Raw genomic sequence first — 12116 nt, forward strand, 5'->3', positions numbered from 1 at the left:
TGAAGGCTATTCATTATAACCCACAGTACTTGTCTATGTGTGTGCACAGGATTCTCTGGTGACGGTGCACCTGTGTCCTCTTAACTTTTGGAACATGAGTCACTGCAGACTCCCTCTGTATAATCCTCTAGGGAACAGGAAGGAGCATCAGGACTCTCCAGGTAATAAGCAGGCAGGGTGGTCCATGGCAAGGAAAAGCAAAGCCAATTCTTTCCCATATGCGGAGGCCCTGCCCGGTTGTCTACATCACTTCCTCCTCATGAGACAATGTCTCCACCCTACTGTCCTCTAGTTTTCCATTTTGACTCATTTAACCCTTCACTTTGTTTTAGTGCCTACATCTTTGCAAGCACAATACCTCAGACCTAGACAGCAGGGCAATATCTGCACCCTTCATCCTACTGAAACAGTTCTAAGCAAAAACGTCTGCAGACGAAAGATTTTTCCCTGTAGCGTGCCCATGCAAAATTAGATTTATGAACTTCTAGAAAAGACCAAGCAACAAATTTAAAAAAACAAGCACAAGCCAGGTGTGGTGGTGCATGGCATGGTAAATAGCTAGAAGGGAGGATCAAAAGTTGAGGTCAGGCTCAACAATTTAGCAAGACCTGTCTCAAAAAAATTTTAAAAAGGATAGGATATAGTTCAGTGGTAAAGTGCCCCTGGGTTCCATCTCCAATATCAAACAAGGAAAGCCTACCACCATGTATTTGACCTCCACAGGAAATAGCCCATAGTAGAAATGCTGCAGAGATGATCAGTCCTAAGAAGCTTTAGCACCTCTAGGCCCCAACAGCGTGACTGCAAGTTTTGAATCAAATTACCTGACTTAAAGTGGAGCTCCAGTAAGTCATGGCTTGGTTCAATCTGGGAAAATGAGTTTCATTCATCAAATACTGGAGTAGAGCAGGGAACAAAACTAAGTTCCCTGTCCTCACAAGTTTCTACATCAGTGGTTTTCAGAGAGTTCCCTTGTTATGGAGCCATTGCTGGGGACACTGTCTCTTACCTGTTTCAATCAGAGCTCTTATATCCTGAGATTTCACTTAAGATTTTGCTTGTAATATAGCTTGTTCCATTAGAAATTTGAAAAACAACAGTATTTAGTCTCTACCTGTCTAACCTGTCAAATATTTTCAATTTAAATTTCAGTTATTTATATGTTCTTGTTAACTTCAAATGGCCTTGATAGGAATGCTAAAAAGATCAGAAGCTCAACAGGATAGCTCTCCCCAAGCACTACCAGGATTATAAAACTTTCAAACATTCAACTCTATAAGAAAAGAGCAACTTCAATTTGATGTCATAAAGGAAGAAGAATGTGGTTTCTGAATGGCAGCCCTCATAATCTACAATCTGGCAAAGTAAATACTTGGTTGTTATGAGGTAGTTGATCTAAACTGCAAGCCTTTCTCAAAGGAGCTCCTTTATCTCACAGACTAGGTGGAACATCAGAAATTCATTCAATTTATTAAAACAACTTTCCCAGCAAAATAAGCTAGGCATCTGAGCTGCTAGCTATTATACTGCGCATGGTGCCCTCTTGTGGCCAGTTGCAAAACACCTGAGAGTGCAAAGAACATTATAGTCTACCTGGAGCATGGAGCGCTGGATATTTTCAAATGTTCTCAAAGAACATCACATTCTGGATACCTACACAATTTTATTGACTTTTTTCTCTTCATATTTTAAAAATAAAAACAGCACACGAAAACCAGTGACTTATCCCAAAAATCTCAATTCTGTTGTTGCCCCAGAAAGGCCAAAAGAATATCATCATCTTATTCCTCTGAAAAACCACTGTAATACATTGCAATTTAAAGTTTCTGCCCACCACAAGACACAGCCAGGAATCAAACCCTTCCTGCCAAAGTGCAGGGACTCCTGCTTCTTCTCATTCTTTTTTCTCAATAGCTCTTCCCATCTGCTGAACTTGCATCTTCCTGATGGCTCTTCTTCAGGGTGGGTCAAGGCTGAACCAGGACGTACAGTCTGGATCAGCCCCATAAGCCCCAGTTGGCCAGCCAGGAAATCATTTCCATGCAGTTCGGTTCACCACTTTCATCTCTGTCTTCCTTCTTCAAAACTCTTTGCTATCACTTTCATGTAACAATGGATCCAGTGTCCAGTAAACTGCCTGAGAAGTGGTTTGAGCCTGACACTTTCCTGAGCTAAAAAAGAGAAAACAAAGCACTTCTGTGGCCCACCTGCCATAAGATCAAGTAAAAAAGGGAAAAAGCCTACAGAGAAAGGTAGCACTAGAATAACAATGCATCCCTCCCAGCCCTGCGGAGGTTTCTCTAGCTCTAGCTTGAGGGTTAAGGATCAAGAAGGGACAATGGAGTGAAGCACATTTATTTTCCCCTCTTGAACTTCCCTGCTGCCCCAGTCTTTGCCTTCTTCTTAGCGGATCCCTTGGGTTCTGGCTCCTTGCGCTTGGCTGAGGACAGAGAGCCAGTCACCTTAAAGAAATCATCCAGACGGCCCTGCGTGCTGCCTTGGCGGCTCTTACTCAGTCGCTTGACGCCACTGCGGATTCGCTCCTCAGAGAACTGCTTTTCACCACACATGAACTTGACGAGCTCCTCTTCATTTGGCTCACTCCACTTCAGCTCCACAGACTCTGGGTCTAGCACCTCCGGCTCCAGGAAGAGCTGCTGGGCCTCCTTGTGGAGCCAATTTTCTGGCACAGGGTACTTATTGGGGTCAAGTCCCCGCACGATCTCCTCGATGCTCTTGTGCTTCTGGATGAGGTCCACAGCTCGCTTGGGCCCAATGCCCCGGATACTCTCACAGTAGTCACTACCCAGGAGAATGCAAAGATCCACAAACTGCTCCTGGTTCAGACCTAGCTCCTGCAGAATCCGGCTCAGGTGGAACTCCTGGATGGGCAGTTTCTTGGCCTCACTGGCTGTCAGATGTCGCATCAGCACAGGGCTGCCGAAGGTAAGGCAGTCCATGTCCTCGGTGGCTGCAGCATAGACTTTGCCAGCTTTCACCAGGGCGGCACAGCTGGCCTCTGCCTCGCTGGGTGCATCAAGGAACGGGATGCCCATGAGGCTCAGCAGGTGTTTGCACTCATCATTGTGCTGCTTAGTGACCTTCACTAGCCGCTTGGTGAATTTTTCCACCTCTTCCTCCACCCCAGCAGCCTGAGCCTGCTGCAGCTGCTTCTCTGCCTCAGCACGCCGCTCACTGCGTTTGGCCAGCTCACCTGACTTGAGCTGTGGCGGTTTCCCATCAAAGACATACACAGGCTTGATGCCATTCTCCATCATGCGGATGGTGCGGTAGAACATGCCCATCAGGTGACTGGTGGTCTCACCTTCTTCATTCTGTAGCACATCCCCACCCTGGCGAACTGCAATCAGGAACTGATAAATGCTCATGGAGGCATCAATGGCCACCTTTCGGCCAAAGTAGCTCTTGATGTCATTCTCCCGGATGGCACTGGGGGCCACATCAGCAATTAGTTTGGCCAGGCCTTGAATTCCCATGGCAATATGGAAGAGAGGTGGCTAAAAAGAGTTAAGAGAAAGAGAAACCTTAAGGATGCAAAGGATTATCATTGGTGCTATCTCACCAACATCATATCTAATCAAATTTAGCCCAAAGTACGGAAACCAAGTCAGCACAACAGAAGATGAAATGAGTAAGACATGATTCCTTCGTTCTCAAAAAATGTACAGTTTAGCAGTTCATTCAATTTACAGTTCATTCAATTAATACTAAGTCTTACTTACAGGAACTCAGATACTGTGGATGTTCTTGAGGGACTAAAAAGTTTTGTGGATAAGAAATGGTATAATTCATCACCCCCCCCAAAAAAAGACCAAAACATGTGTTTCAACAAGGACCATGGAAGGCCTGAGGACAGCACTTGGCTCAGCGTGAGGAATCCAGAATGGCAGAACTGAGCCCTAAAGAACAGGCAAATATCTGCTAAGCAAATATATCTTATAAGTGAATTGTTGTTTCTCTGGAGAATTCTGATAAAGCACTCTTGAAACACTGGCAAGCAAAACGTAACTGAATGGGGGAAAGGTGAACAACTAACATGCTGCTTTAATTTTCCTTCTGCATCCCCTTTAGTATGTAAGTTTCTAACTTGTTTGTTTTTGCTACTGGGAACTGAAGCCAGGGATGCTTAACCTCTGAGCCACACCCCAGCCCCTTTTATATCTATTTTGAGACAGGGTCTATGTTGCTTAGGGCCTTGCTAAAATTGCTGAGATTGGCTTTGAACCCACAATCCTCCTGTCCCAGCCTCCTGAGCGACTTGCATTACAGGCATGTGCCACTGTGCAAAGCAAGAGTTTCTACTTTTTTCAGGATGTTGCTGGGAGCTTAAGACTTCCCCTTTGTATTTTCGCTCTACCACTAAGTCTAAAATGTAAACACTGTGGCTCTTACCCACCCCAGGGCCTAAGTTAGAGGCTAGCAGGCTGTAATTAATAGGCCCAGTACTGGACTTCTGTGGTTCAAATCTTTCCTAGGGGGCTGGGGTTGTGGCTCAGAGGTAGAGCACTCACCTAGTATGTGTGGGCCACTGGGTTCAATCCTCAGCATCACATAAAATAAGATAAAGATATTGTGTCCATCTATAACTAAAAAATTAACATTAAAAAAAATAGTTCCTAGGGCAATGTTTCCCAAAACATCCTCACAATTTCTGACACTTCCAAGTATTCACTTAATAGTGTCTCGAATAGTTTAAAAAACTAAAATAAGTTGAAAAAGAGAACTCACATAAGCCACATTATCTGTATTACATCAGTTACATTTTAATATTTTAAACATATCTTTTTTTTTAAAGAGAGACAGAGAGAGAGAGAGAATTTTTTTTAATATTTATTTTTTAGTTATCGGCGGACACAACATCTTTGTTTGTATGTGGTGCTGAGGATCGAACCCCGGCCGCAGGCATGCCAGGCGAGCGGGCTACGGCTTGAGCCACATCCCTAGCCCCTTAAACATAACTAGCAAAAAGGATTTTTTTTTAACGTGCAACATAAATCATCTTGTACCCCAAGGATGGCATGTGTCCTGACTCTAAGAAATCGTCTACTAGACCTTCCAATTGTTCTCACATTCCCTCCCAGGGTTCTTTTCCAGGTGTAACTGATTCCATTACATTCTTCCCTCTAATTAACTGCAAACACCTCAGCATGGCATCAGAATCCTTCACATGCTGGTTCCCAGCCTATCTTTACAGTCTGGGAAGGTTAGGATGACCTTTCTAGGGACACTAGTTACCATCTCAGTAACACTAAGTCATAAAAAATTTGATTTTCTCATCTGTAGAAGAAGGATGGTAAAAATGCCTTGCAGGATTCCTGCCAAGGCGAACTGAGACAACAGATGTAGAAAAACTCCTCCCACAATGTTCCCCATCCGATCCTTTGGTTGGTGCCTCGCAGCTTTGACAGAGTAGGCGCGAAGAGGGCAATGCCCTGCTAGCCGTTTATTCTCTCGCGGCACGAGAACGACGGAGGCAGGAAGGGGCCTACACCGGTGACGTCTCATAAATGTTTCCATTATCCGATCTTAGTAAAAATTCACTGCGACCCCATCGGGGGGAAGTCATTACCCTCCTCTTACAAGTGAAGAAGAGAGGTTCTGTGATTACGCGAACCACCCAAGCCTGGCAGCTGGAAGCGGTGGGACCGCACTGTTAACCCCGCGCGCGCCAGGCCCCGGGTCCCCGCCGCACCTGGCGGACCCCGTTGTCCTCGGAAGTGCTTCCCCTGGAGTCTCACCTGGCCTTTGGGACGAGAGGCCTCGGCGGCTAGCGCTGGGTCCGGTATTGCCCAGGACAGCCCCAAACTCCGGTGCTGTTCAGCTCGGCCTCAGGTCGTCTCCCGCCGCCTTCCAAAGCCCGCGCTCCCGTCACGTGACCTGCCCGGCGCGCACAGCCTTCTGGGAAGCGTCGTGCAGGCCCCGCCCCTCAGGCCGCCGCTGCCACAGCGCCCGGTCCTGTCGCGGAGAACCAGCTCTGTCAGAGATCCTGCCCTACCCTTCTCTGCCACCCGTCCCCGCTCCACCTACTCGGGGCCCCCACAGGCCCAGCTCACCCAACACCCGAACCCGCAGGACTACAAGTCCCACAATGCCACGTGCGCGGGGACACCGCCTCTTCCGGCCGAGCCGGGCGCCTGCGCCTGCCGACGTGTTCTTCCGGTGGCAGAGCGGCGGATTACCGTGTGCTGGGCAAAATGGTGAGAGGGTCGGGGGGGAGTTCCCTACGGGGCTGTGAGACGGCTGGGCGCCCGACCACACTCCGTTCTCTCGCGGAGACCCGGAGGGTGGGACGTCCCGGAGCCCCCGGCCTGAGCTGGGGCGGGGAAAGGAAGCCTCGCCGTGGACTCCTTAGCGAGGTGGAGCTCTCACTGGGCTTTGGACCTCGCTGTTTGGAAGGGCGAGGGGCGTGGAGTGCATTTGGACTAGCGTGGAGCTTGTGGCTGTTATCTCTGTCTGGAAAGTTCTTCCCCTGCCAAACTCATACTCATCCTACAATACCCTAAGCAAACGTAATTTCTTGGCGAAACACTTGGGACTCTCTCGGGCTCTTGGCCTCTGTCCCCTGGGAACGCCCACAGCCTATATACAGACCTCTTGCCACTTTTCGTGGACCTCTTTGTTATCTGCCACGCCTCTTAGTGACCACCATCTGACGTGCATCTAGCTCTGGGATGATGTCTATTCATCTTTGTATTCCTAGTGCCAAACACAAGGCCTTCAATTGCAGGCTCAATAAATGGCAGCGATTGTCTTTCTCACTTTGGGGGGGGTGGTATAGCAGAGGGGGACATAATTGTTTTACTGAATTGAACTCCAGTGTCTCTTAGAACAATGGGATCATTTTACTTCTCTAGAGTTGTTGTGTTCTGGATTTTAGAAGCATTGGCTGGTGGGGGACAATGGAAGTTAACATTTGTACTTTTACAGCCCTCTTTCACAGGCATTATCTCATAATGGACCCCGAAACCTTTGGAAGGAACTGAGCAACCCCTTGTGCCAGGCATTAAACTGGATGCTTCAACATTCAGATCTTAAATTATACATCAAGCATGTGAAATAATTATTATAACCACGCAGACTCAGACTATTTAGGTGCTGGTAGGTCCAGAGATTCCATGATAGTGTTGTGAGAATAGTGCTGAATTAGAAGTTGAAATCTGGGTCCAAGTCTAAGTCCTGACTTACCATGGGGCTCTGTAGCTTGAAGTCGGTAGACAGGTTTTTCCCAGGTAGTCTACATACATCTCATTCCATTTTCATAGTGGTCATTGGGTAAGGACTGTTGATCTGTTCCTAATCTCCTTTTGCCTCTTGCCCTCTGACTCCTAGCTGCTCTTCATGACTCATACTGAAAAGAGAATATGCCACCTGTTTTAAGATGTAGTCATAATTGTATTTCCCATAGCGAATCACTTGATACTGGCTCTGAAGGATTTCCACATTTCCAAAGTTGGAATGGGCCTCTAGGAGTCACAGCAGCACAAGGCTGTTTCATCATCTCCCCAGGGAGAAATTATGGGATTCTTTAATAACTCTGATCTCATGTCTACCCTAGGAGCTCGAGGCCATGAGCAGATACACCAGCCCAGTAAATCCAGCTGTCTTCCCCCATCTGACTGTGGTGCTTCTGGCTATTGGCATGTTCTTCACCGCCTGGTTCTTCGTGTATCCTTTGACCAAACATCCATTGGGCCAGAATAGGTGGTGTGAGAAACTGAGGGAGAAAACATCCTAGGTAACTGTATCTGCTAGTTTTGTGTATAGGGGTTGGAAATGGACAAAGGTTGGTGATGCCCAAGGGCAGATTGTGGCCTTATATTCCAAATCCTGGTGAGCTGGGGTTCTTCAGATTTCTAGGTCAGTGAGCTGAGGATCTGGCTGGAGTGGATGCTGGAGATAGGGGAGCTGAGGCTGGAAAAGTAGTGTAAGGAGGGGTGTGCTCGGGTGGCAGTAGGGGTGAGGGTTAGCCACAGCTCCACAACTCAGGAGCTGTGTGACTGCGACACGTAACCTAACCCCTGTAGGTATCATTTCCTCATGGGTAATGGAAGGGTGGTATGGAGTAACAGAGTCCAAGTCATCTCTTGGGCTCCTTTTCCTAGCTGCACCACACCAGAAAGCCCTTAGCCCATACCTTTCTGCCCAGAGTGATGCTAGGCAATTCGCTGCACCCCACAGCCCATCACCGCTTCTCCTTAATAGCCCTGCCCAGTTACGAGGTTACCTCCACCAAGTACACACGGGATATCTACAAAGAGCTCCTCATCTCCTTGGTGGCCTCACTCTTTATGGGCTATGGAGTCCTCTTCCTCCTTCTCTGGGTCGGCATCTACGTGTGAGCTCCCAAGGGTAAGAGCTGTGACAAGGTGGGACACTCACGTCTCTGAGGCACAACCTGGAAAAGCTTCCTACAGCCACCTCAGTGGGTCCTCAGGCTCTTGCTGCAAGACCCTGTGGTTCATGGAGACAGATGTGCTAGGATGGATAGGGACCTGGGCACACATGCCTCTTTCTCTGCTACTCATGGGAATTTGAGCCCAGTGTGACCTACTTTGATCTGAGTTCTCCACGATACCCTAGGCCTTGATTTGTCTTTGGGTTTTATTAGATAGAGGCATGCAAAGTCTTCCTACGGTTTTACATTTGCATTACTTTATTATATTACTATAATGACTTGGAGAGGATCTAAGACTTAAAACTTCTGCAGATAACCCACCAAACAAGTTGCTGAGAATTGGCTCTGGTGTCCCATCCTCCAAGAGGTAGAGTGCTTATCAGATCTTGATTAGGGCCATATGATGGGATTTTAGGGACAGGAGGTGGGAAGAAGTGTCATTGTCTGGTTTTGACTGCCCTTTCCTCTTTCAGGTACCCGCCAGGTGGCTTCACTAAATCCCTGCTTTTGTAAATTAATTTTTTTACTGTTGCTAGAAGTGTCCCACCTACTGCTCAAATAAAGGCAGATGTGTGACAGTCCTGTCTTGTGCCCATTCTGTAGCGGTAGGGGTGGTGCTGGGGCCTGCATGATGTCCCCAATCCTACCCTTTCCCAGCTCTCATCTGCCTTTCACATGGTTCCTGCTGTTGGGAACCTGCTTTCTACCCATGGGGGTGAAGGCTGTGTGGCAGGGGTGAATTGTCATTGAAATTAAGGCTTACTTGTGGATAGGAAGGGTCCAGGCCTACCTTCTTCTGTCATTTCTAATACAAGCCAGTTGATTCTGCCCTCTGCCCTAGGCCAATCCCTTCCTCTAAACATAGCCCCCCTTCTCTGGGCTGGAATGCTTTTGCCAGGCTCTGCTTGTTCCCGGAGACTTCCCTAACTGGCCAGAAAGACAGTAGCTGGAGATACTGCCAGGGGAGAGGCCACTGAGTCATATCTCAGCCCTAGGGCAAAGCCAATGATGAGTACAAAACATTCATCTGGCCATCAGGCGTGGAGGCCCAAAGATTCCAGGCTTCTCAGGAAGAACTTTGAGTTCAACTGGTCTTAAACCCCCACGAAAACCTTTCCTACCACAACGACCCCAAGAAGAGACAGGAGGCAAGCTCAGATACAAAGCAGTATTTATACATTTATTTATATATGTATATTTGGAAGAAAGGACAGTTTGGAGGACAAGAAGCAAGCAGGCCTAGGGTGGCTTCCCTCTGCCTACCTCAGTCAGTGGGTATATGATAAATATAAGTCAGAGCCCAGGGATAAGACTCGGAGTTAACTGGGGAGGGGACGCTCTATGCACATGCAGACTGCTAAGGGGCAATGGTGTGGGCAGGGGTTCTGCACTGGGAGGCCATATGTACAGCTTGAAGCTAGAGGGGAATAGCCCAGTGGCTACAGGAACAAATACCAGAGAGGAGAGAGGAAGGGAGAGATGGCCTGCTGGAGCCTGGGGAGGGCCAGCCAGCCTCTGGCAGGTGGCCCACTCACCTTCCTTGGAGCCCTTTTATACCTTGGGCTTAAGGTAGCTTTGGTCCAAGGTTGACCCCCTCAAGCAGCTTGGAGCCCAAGCCCCCACCCTGGCACTGAGGACTCCTTCCAGGCATGGCAACAGGGCCAGCTGCCAGTGGGACTGGGGGCTATGCTATGTCCATATAGACTCCAGGGGGCAGTGGAGGGTCACTTTCCAGTTAAGGACTGGTGCTGCAGTCCAAGAACGATCCCCCCCCCACCACCAAGAAGCCCCAGAATCCTATTACCAAGGAGTGGGCTTGGCAGTTTTAAGGCACTGTAAGGAGGTGTCCCCTGTGGGAAGAAGAACCCAGTAGAACTAAGCAGGGCTCGACCCCTGGCATGGCATGGGGAGTCATATAGCTCCTATGTTGGAATCAGGGAGTAGAGCCAAACTGGGGAGGGAGTTGGAGGCAAGGTGTCCTGCAATCCCTGAGTCCCCTAGTGCTTCCCTACCCCGTGGATAAGTGCTTTAGATCCATGGCAGAAGGGGGTCTGCAGTTAATTGGCTTCTAGAACTCAGTTCCCCAACAGAAAGGCCTCCTGTTCAGAGTTGAGAGGTAGGATAGGGGTAAGGCCTGGTTTCCAAAGAAGTGATGGGATTGCACAGGGCAAGGACGGCAGTTCCCTTTCCTGTTTCTGGACAATGGTAGACATGGCCAAGTGACTGCCACATTCCTTTCATGAGCCTGCATGTGGCCCCAGAATGCTGCAGACACCATGAAGAGAAGTTAACATCTTCCTTAACCCAAACCCACTGTATCACTCCTGGGAGAGGAAGCCAGAGATGGGGTTTGCCGAGCATGGATACCTCCATCTTGACCAAGCACAGCAAGGGCGCCTTTAATATGGGGAGAGAAAGCTACCCACAAACTGGGGAGAAGCCAAAATTTGGTGGTTGGAAGTGGGGTGGGTGTCTCTGAGCCTCCTGGGAAGGATCAGAATCAGGACCCCTCTTTCTTTGCAAGTGTCACTCCAGGGCTCTGGCCCACTCTGAACTTTCTAGCTCCGTCCTTCCACTCCTTCCTGGCCTGGCTTAAGTGCATTTAGTAATTATTTCATTAATAACAGCCAAAGTTATTTGCATCTGCCCACCAGCCCAATGCTTGCAGGGATTCCTGCTCCTCTGCTGGGGGTGGGGGGCGAGGGGAAGGATGGAGTCGCTGACACCACGGTGTAAGTTCCCGGGATCACAGGGTGTGGGGGTTCACAGGGAACCTCCCCTTCCAGATACTCCAGGTTTATCTGGCCTGCTGGCCCCCAGTGGTTTAGACTGTGGAGGGCTGAGGGTGACTTCCTCAGGCACTCAGTAGATTTAAGGCACAAAATCAAGTCTCTCCAGCCCATCCAGGGCTGGCCTCAGCTGCCCGGGAAGTTCTCGGGAGCCAAGCTCTCCCAGGAAGAAATACCTCCTGGGCTACACTTAAAGCTTAGAAGTCCAAGTCCAGTGTAACAGTCATACCCCAAAAAGTCCACTACAAAGCCATCCCCCAGGGAGCAGCATCAAGGGGGAGATGCGTCTGTCCTATTGACTCCTGGGGTCCAGTCAGATCTTGAAGGGCTGGATCCAAGCCCCTGGCAGCTGTCTCCAAGAGCAGCAACTCCCTGTCTCAAAAGGGAGGGGCAGGGGAGAGTGGGCTCTGGGCAAGGCAGGGCCCCTGAAGCCAGCCTCTATATCTGAACCACATCTGGACAAATGTGGATCCTGCCACCAGGAGGTGGTAGGCAGTAACGCCCAGGAAGTCTTGTCCCCGGCTCCCTCCATGCCACCTGAGGGTGACCAGTAGGAACAGCAGATCCAGTGCGAAGACTTCCAGTTTCCCCAGGCTCAGGGAGGCCAGTGAATTGGCAGAGAGCTGGGAGGCAGCAGGCTCCAATGGTGGAACACCATTCGTTGCACCCAGTGTGGAAGGGGTCTAAGGACCCCAAATCCCTGGTGTGGCACTGCCCCAGGAGGCAGCTCAGTCACACAGGCGGTAGAAGTGGAAATAGTAGTCTGTGGCTGGCTGGATAAGGACCTCCGAGCTGCAGTTGGCCTGACCCTGGGCAGAAAGGCAATGGGAATAGGTGAGATGACCTTGGGGTGCAGGGCAGGCAGCACTCTCCCTGCCAACATGCTTGACACTGTGCCCAAGTCCTACCAC

The 12116-nt window shown here is 49.3% G+C and overlaps 3 protein-coding genes across 9 annotated transcripts in view; 1 reads left to right on the plus strand and 2 right to left on the minus strand.

Moving 5' to 3' along the window:
- Positions 1–1643: 1643 nt before the first annotated feature.
- On the minus strand, positions 1644–5915 carry Fen1 (flap structure-specific endonuclease 1). Its single transcript, XM_046445577.2, has 2 exons — positions 5760–5915; positions 1644–3518 (listed from the first exon to the last, which is right to left on the minus strand). The coding sequence occupies exon 2, from the start codon at positions 3495–3497 to the stop codon at positions 2355–2357; it is 1143 nt and encodes a 380-aa protein (XP_046301533.1). The 5' UTR covers positions 3498–3518; positions 5760–5915; the 3' UTR covers positions 1644–2354.
- A 145-nt stretch (positions 5916–6060) lies between these two features.
- On the plus strand, positions 6061–8994 carry Tmem258 (transmembrane protein 258). Its single transcript, XM_046445578.2, has 4 exons — positions 6061–6218; positions 7577–7686; positions 8234–8370; positions 8890–8994. The coding sequence occupies exons 1-3, from the start codon at positions 6216–6218 to the stop codon at positions 8358–8360; spliced, it is 240 nt and encodes a 79-aa protein (XP_046301534.1). The 5' UTR covers positions 6061–6215; the 3' UTR covers positions 8361–8370; positions 8890–8994.
- A 576-nt stretch (positions 8995–9570) lies between these two features.
- Positions 9571–12116, minus strand: part of Myrf (myelin regulatory factor) — a 30851-nt gene continuing 28305 nt past the window's right edge. For all 7 annotated transcript variants that reach the window (XM_058579574.1, XM_046445568.1, XM_046445567.1 and 4 more), the window contains one exon: positions 9571–12014. In XM_058579574.1, coding sequence (XP_058435557.1) covers positions 11934–12014 — 81 coding nt within the window. In that variant the 3' untranslated portion in view covers positions 9571–11933. The remainder of the gene's footprint in view (positions 12015–12116) is intronic.

The sequence above is a fragment of the Marmota monax genome, unplaced genomic scaffold (assembly GCF_021218885.2).
Source record: "Marmota monax isolate L192 unplaced genomic scaffold, Marmota_monax_Labrador192_F-V1.1 WCK01_AAM20220418_F8-fsc00038, whole genome shotgun sequence".
NCBI classification, from domain to species: domain Eukaryota; kingdom Metazoa; phylum Chordata; class Mammalia; order Rodentia; family Sciuridae; genus Marmota; species Marmota monax.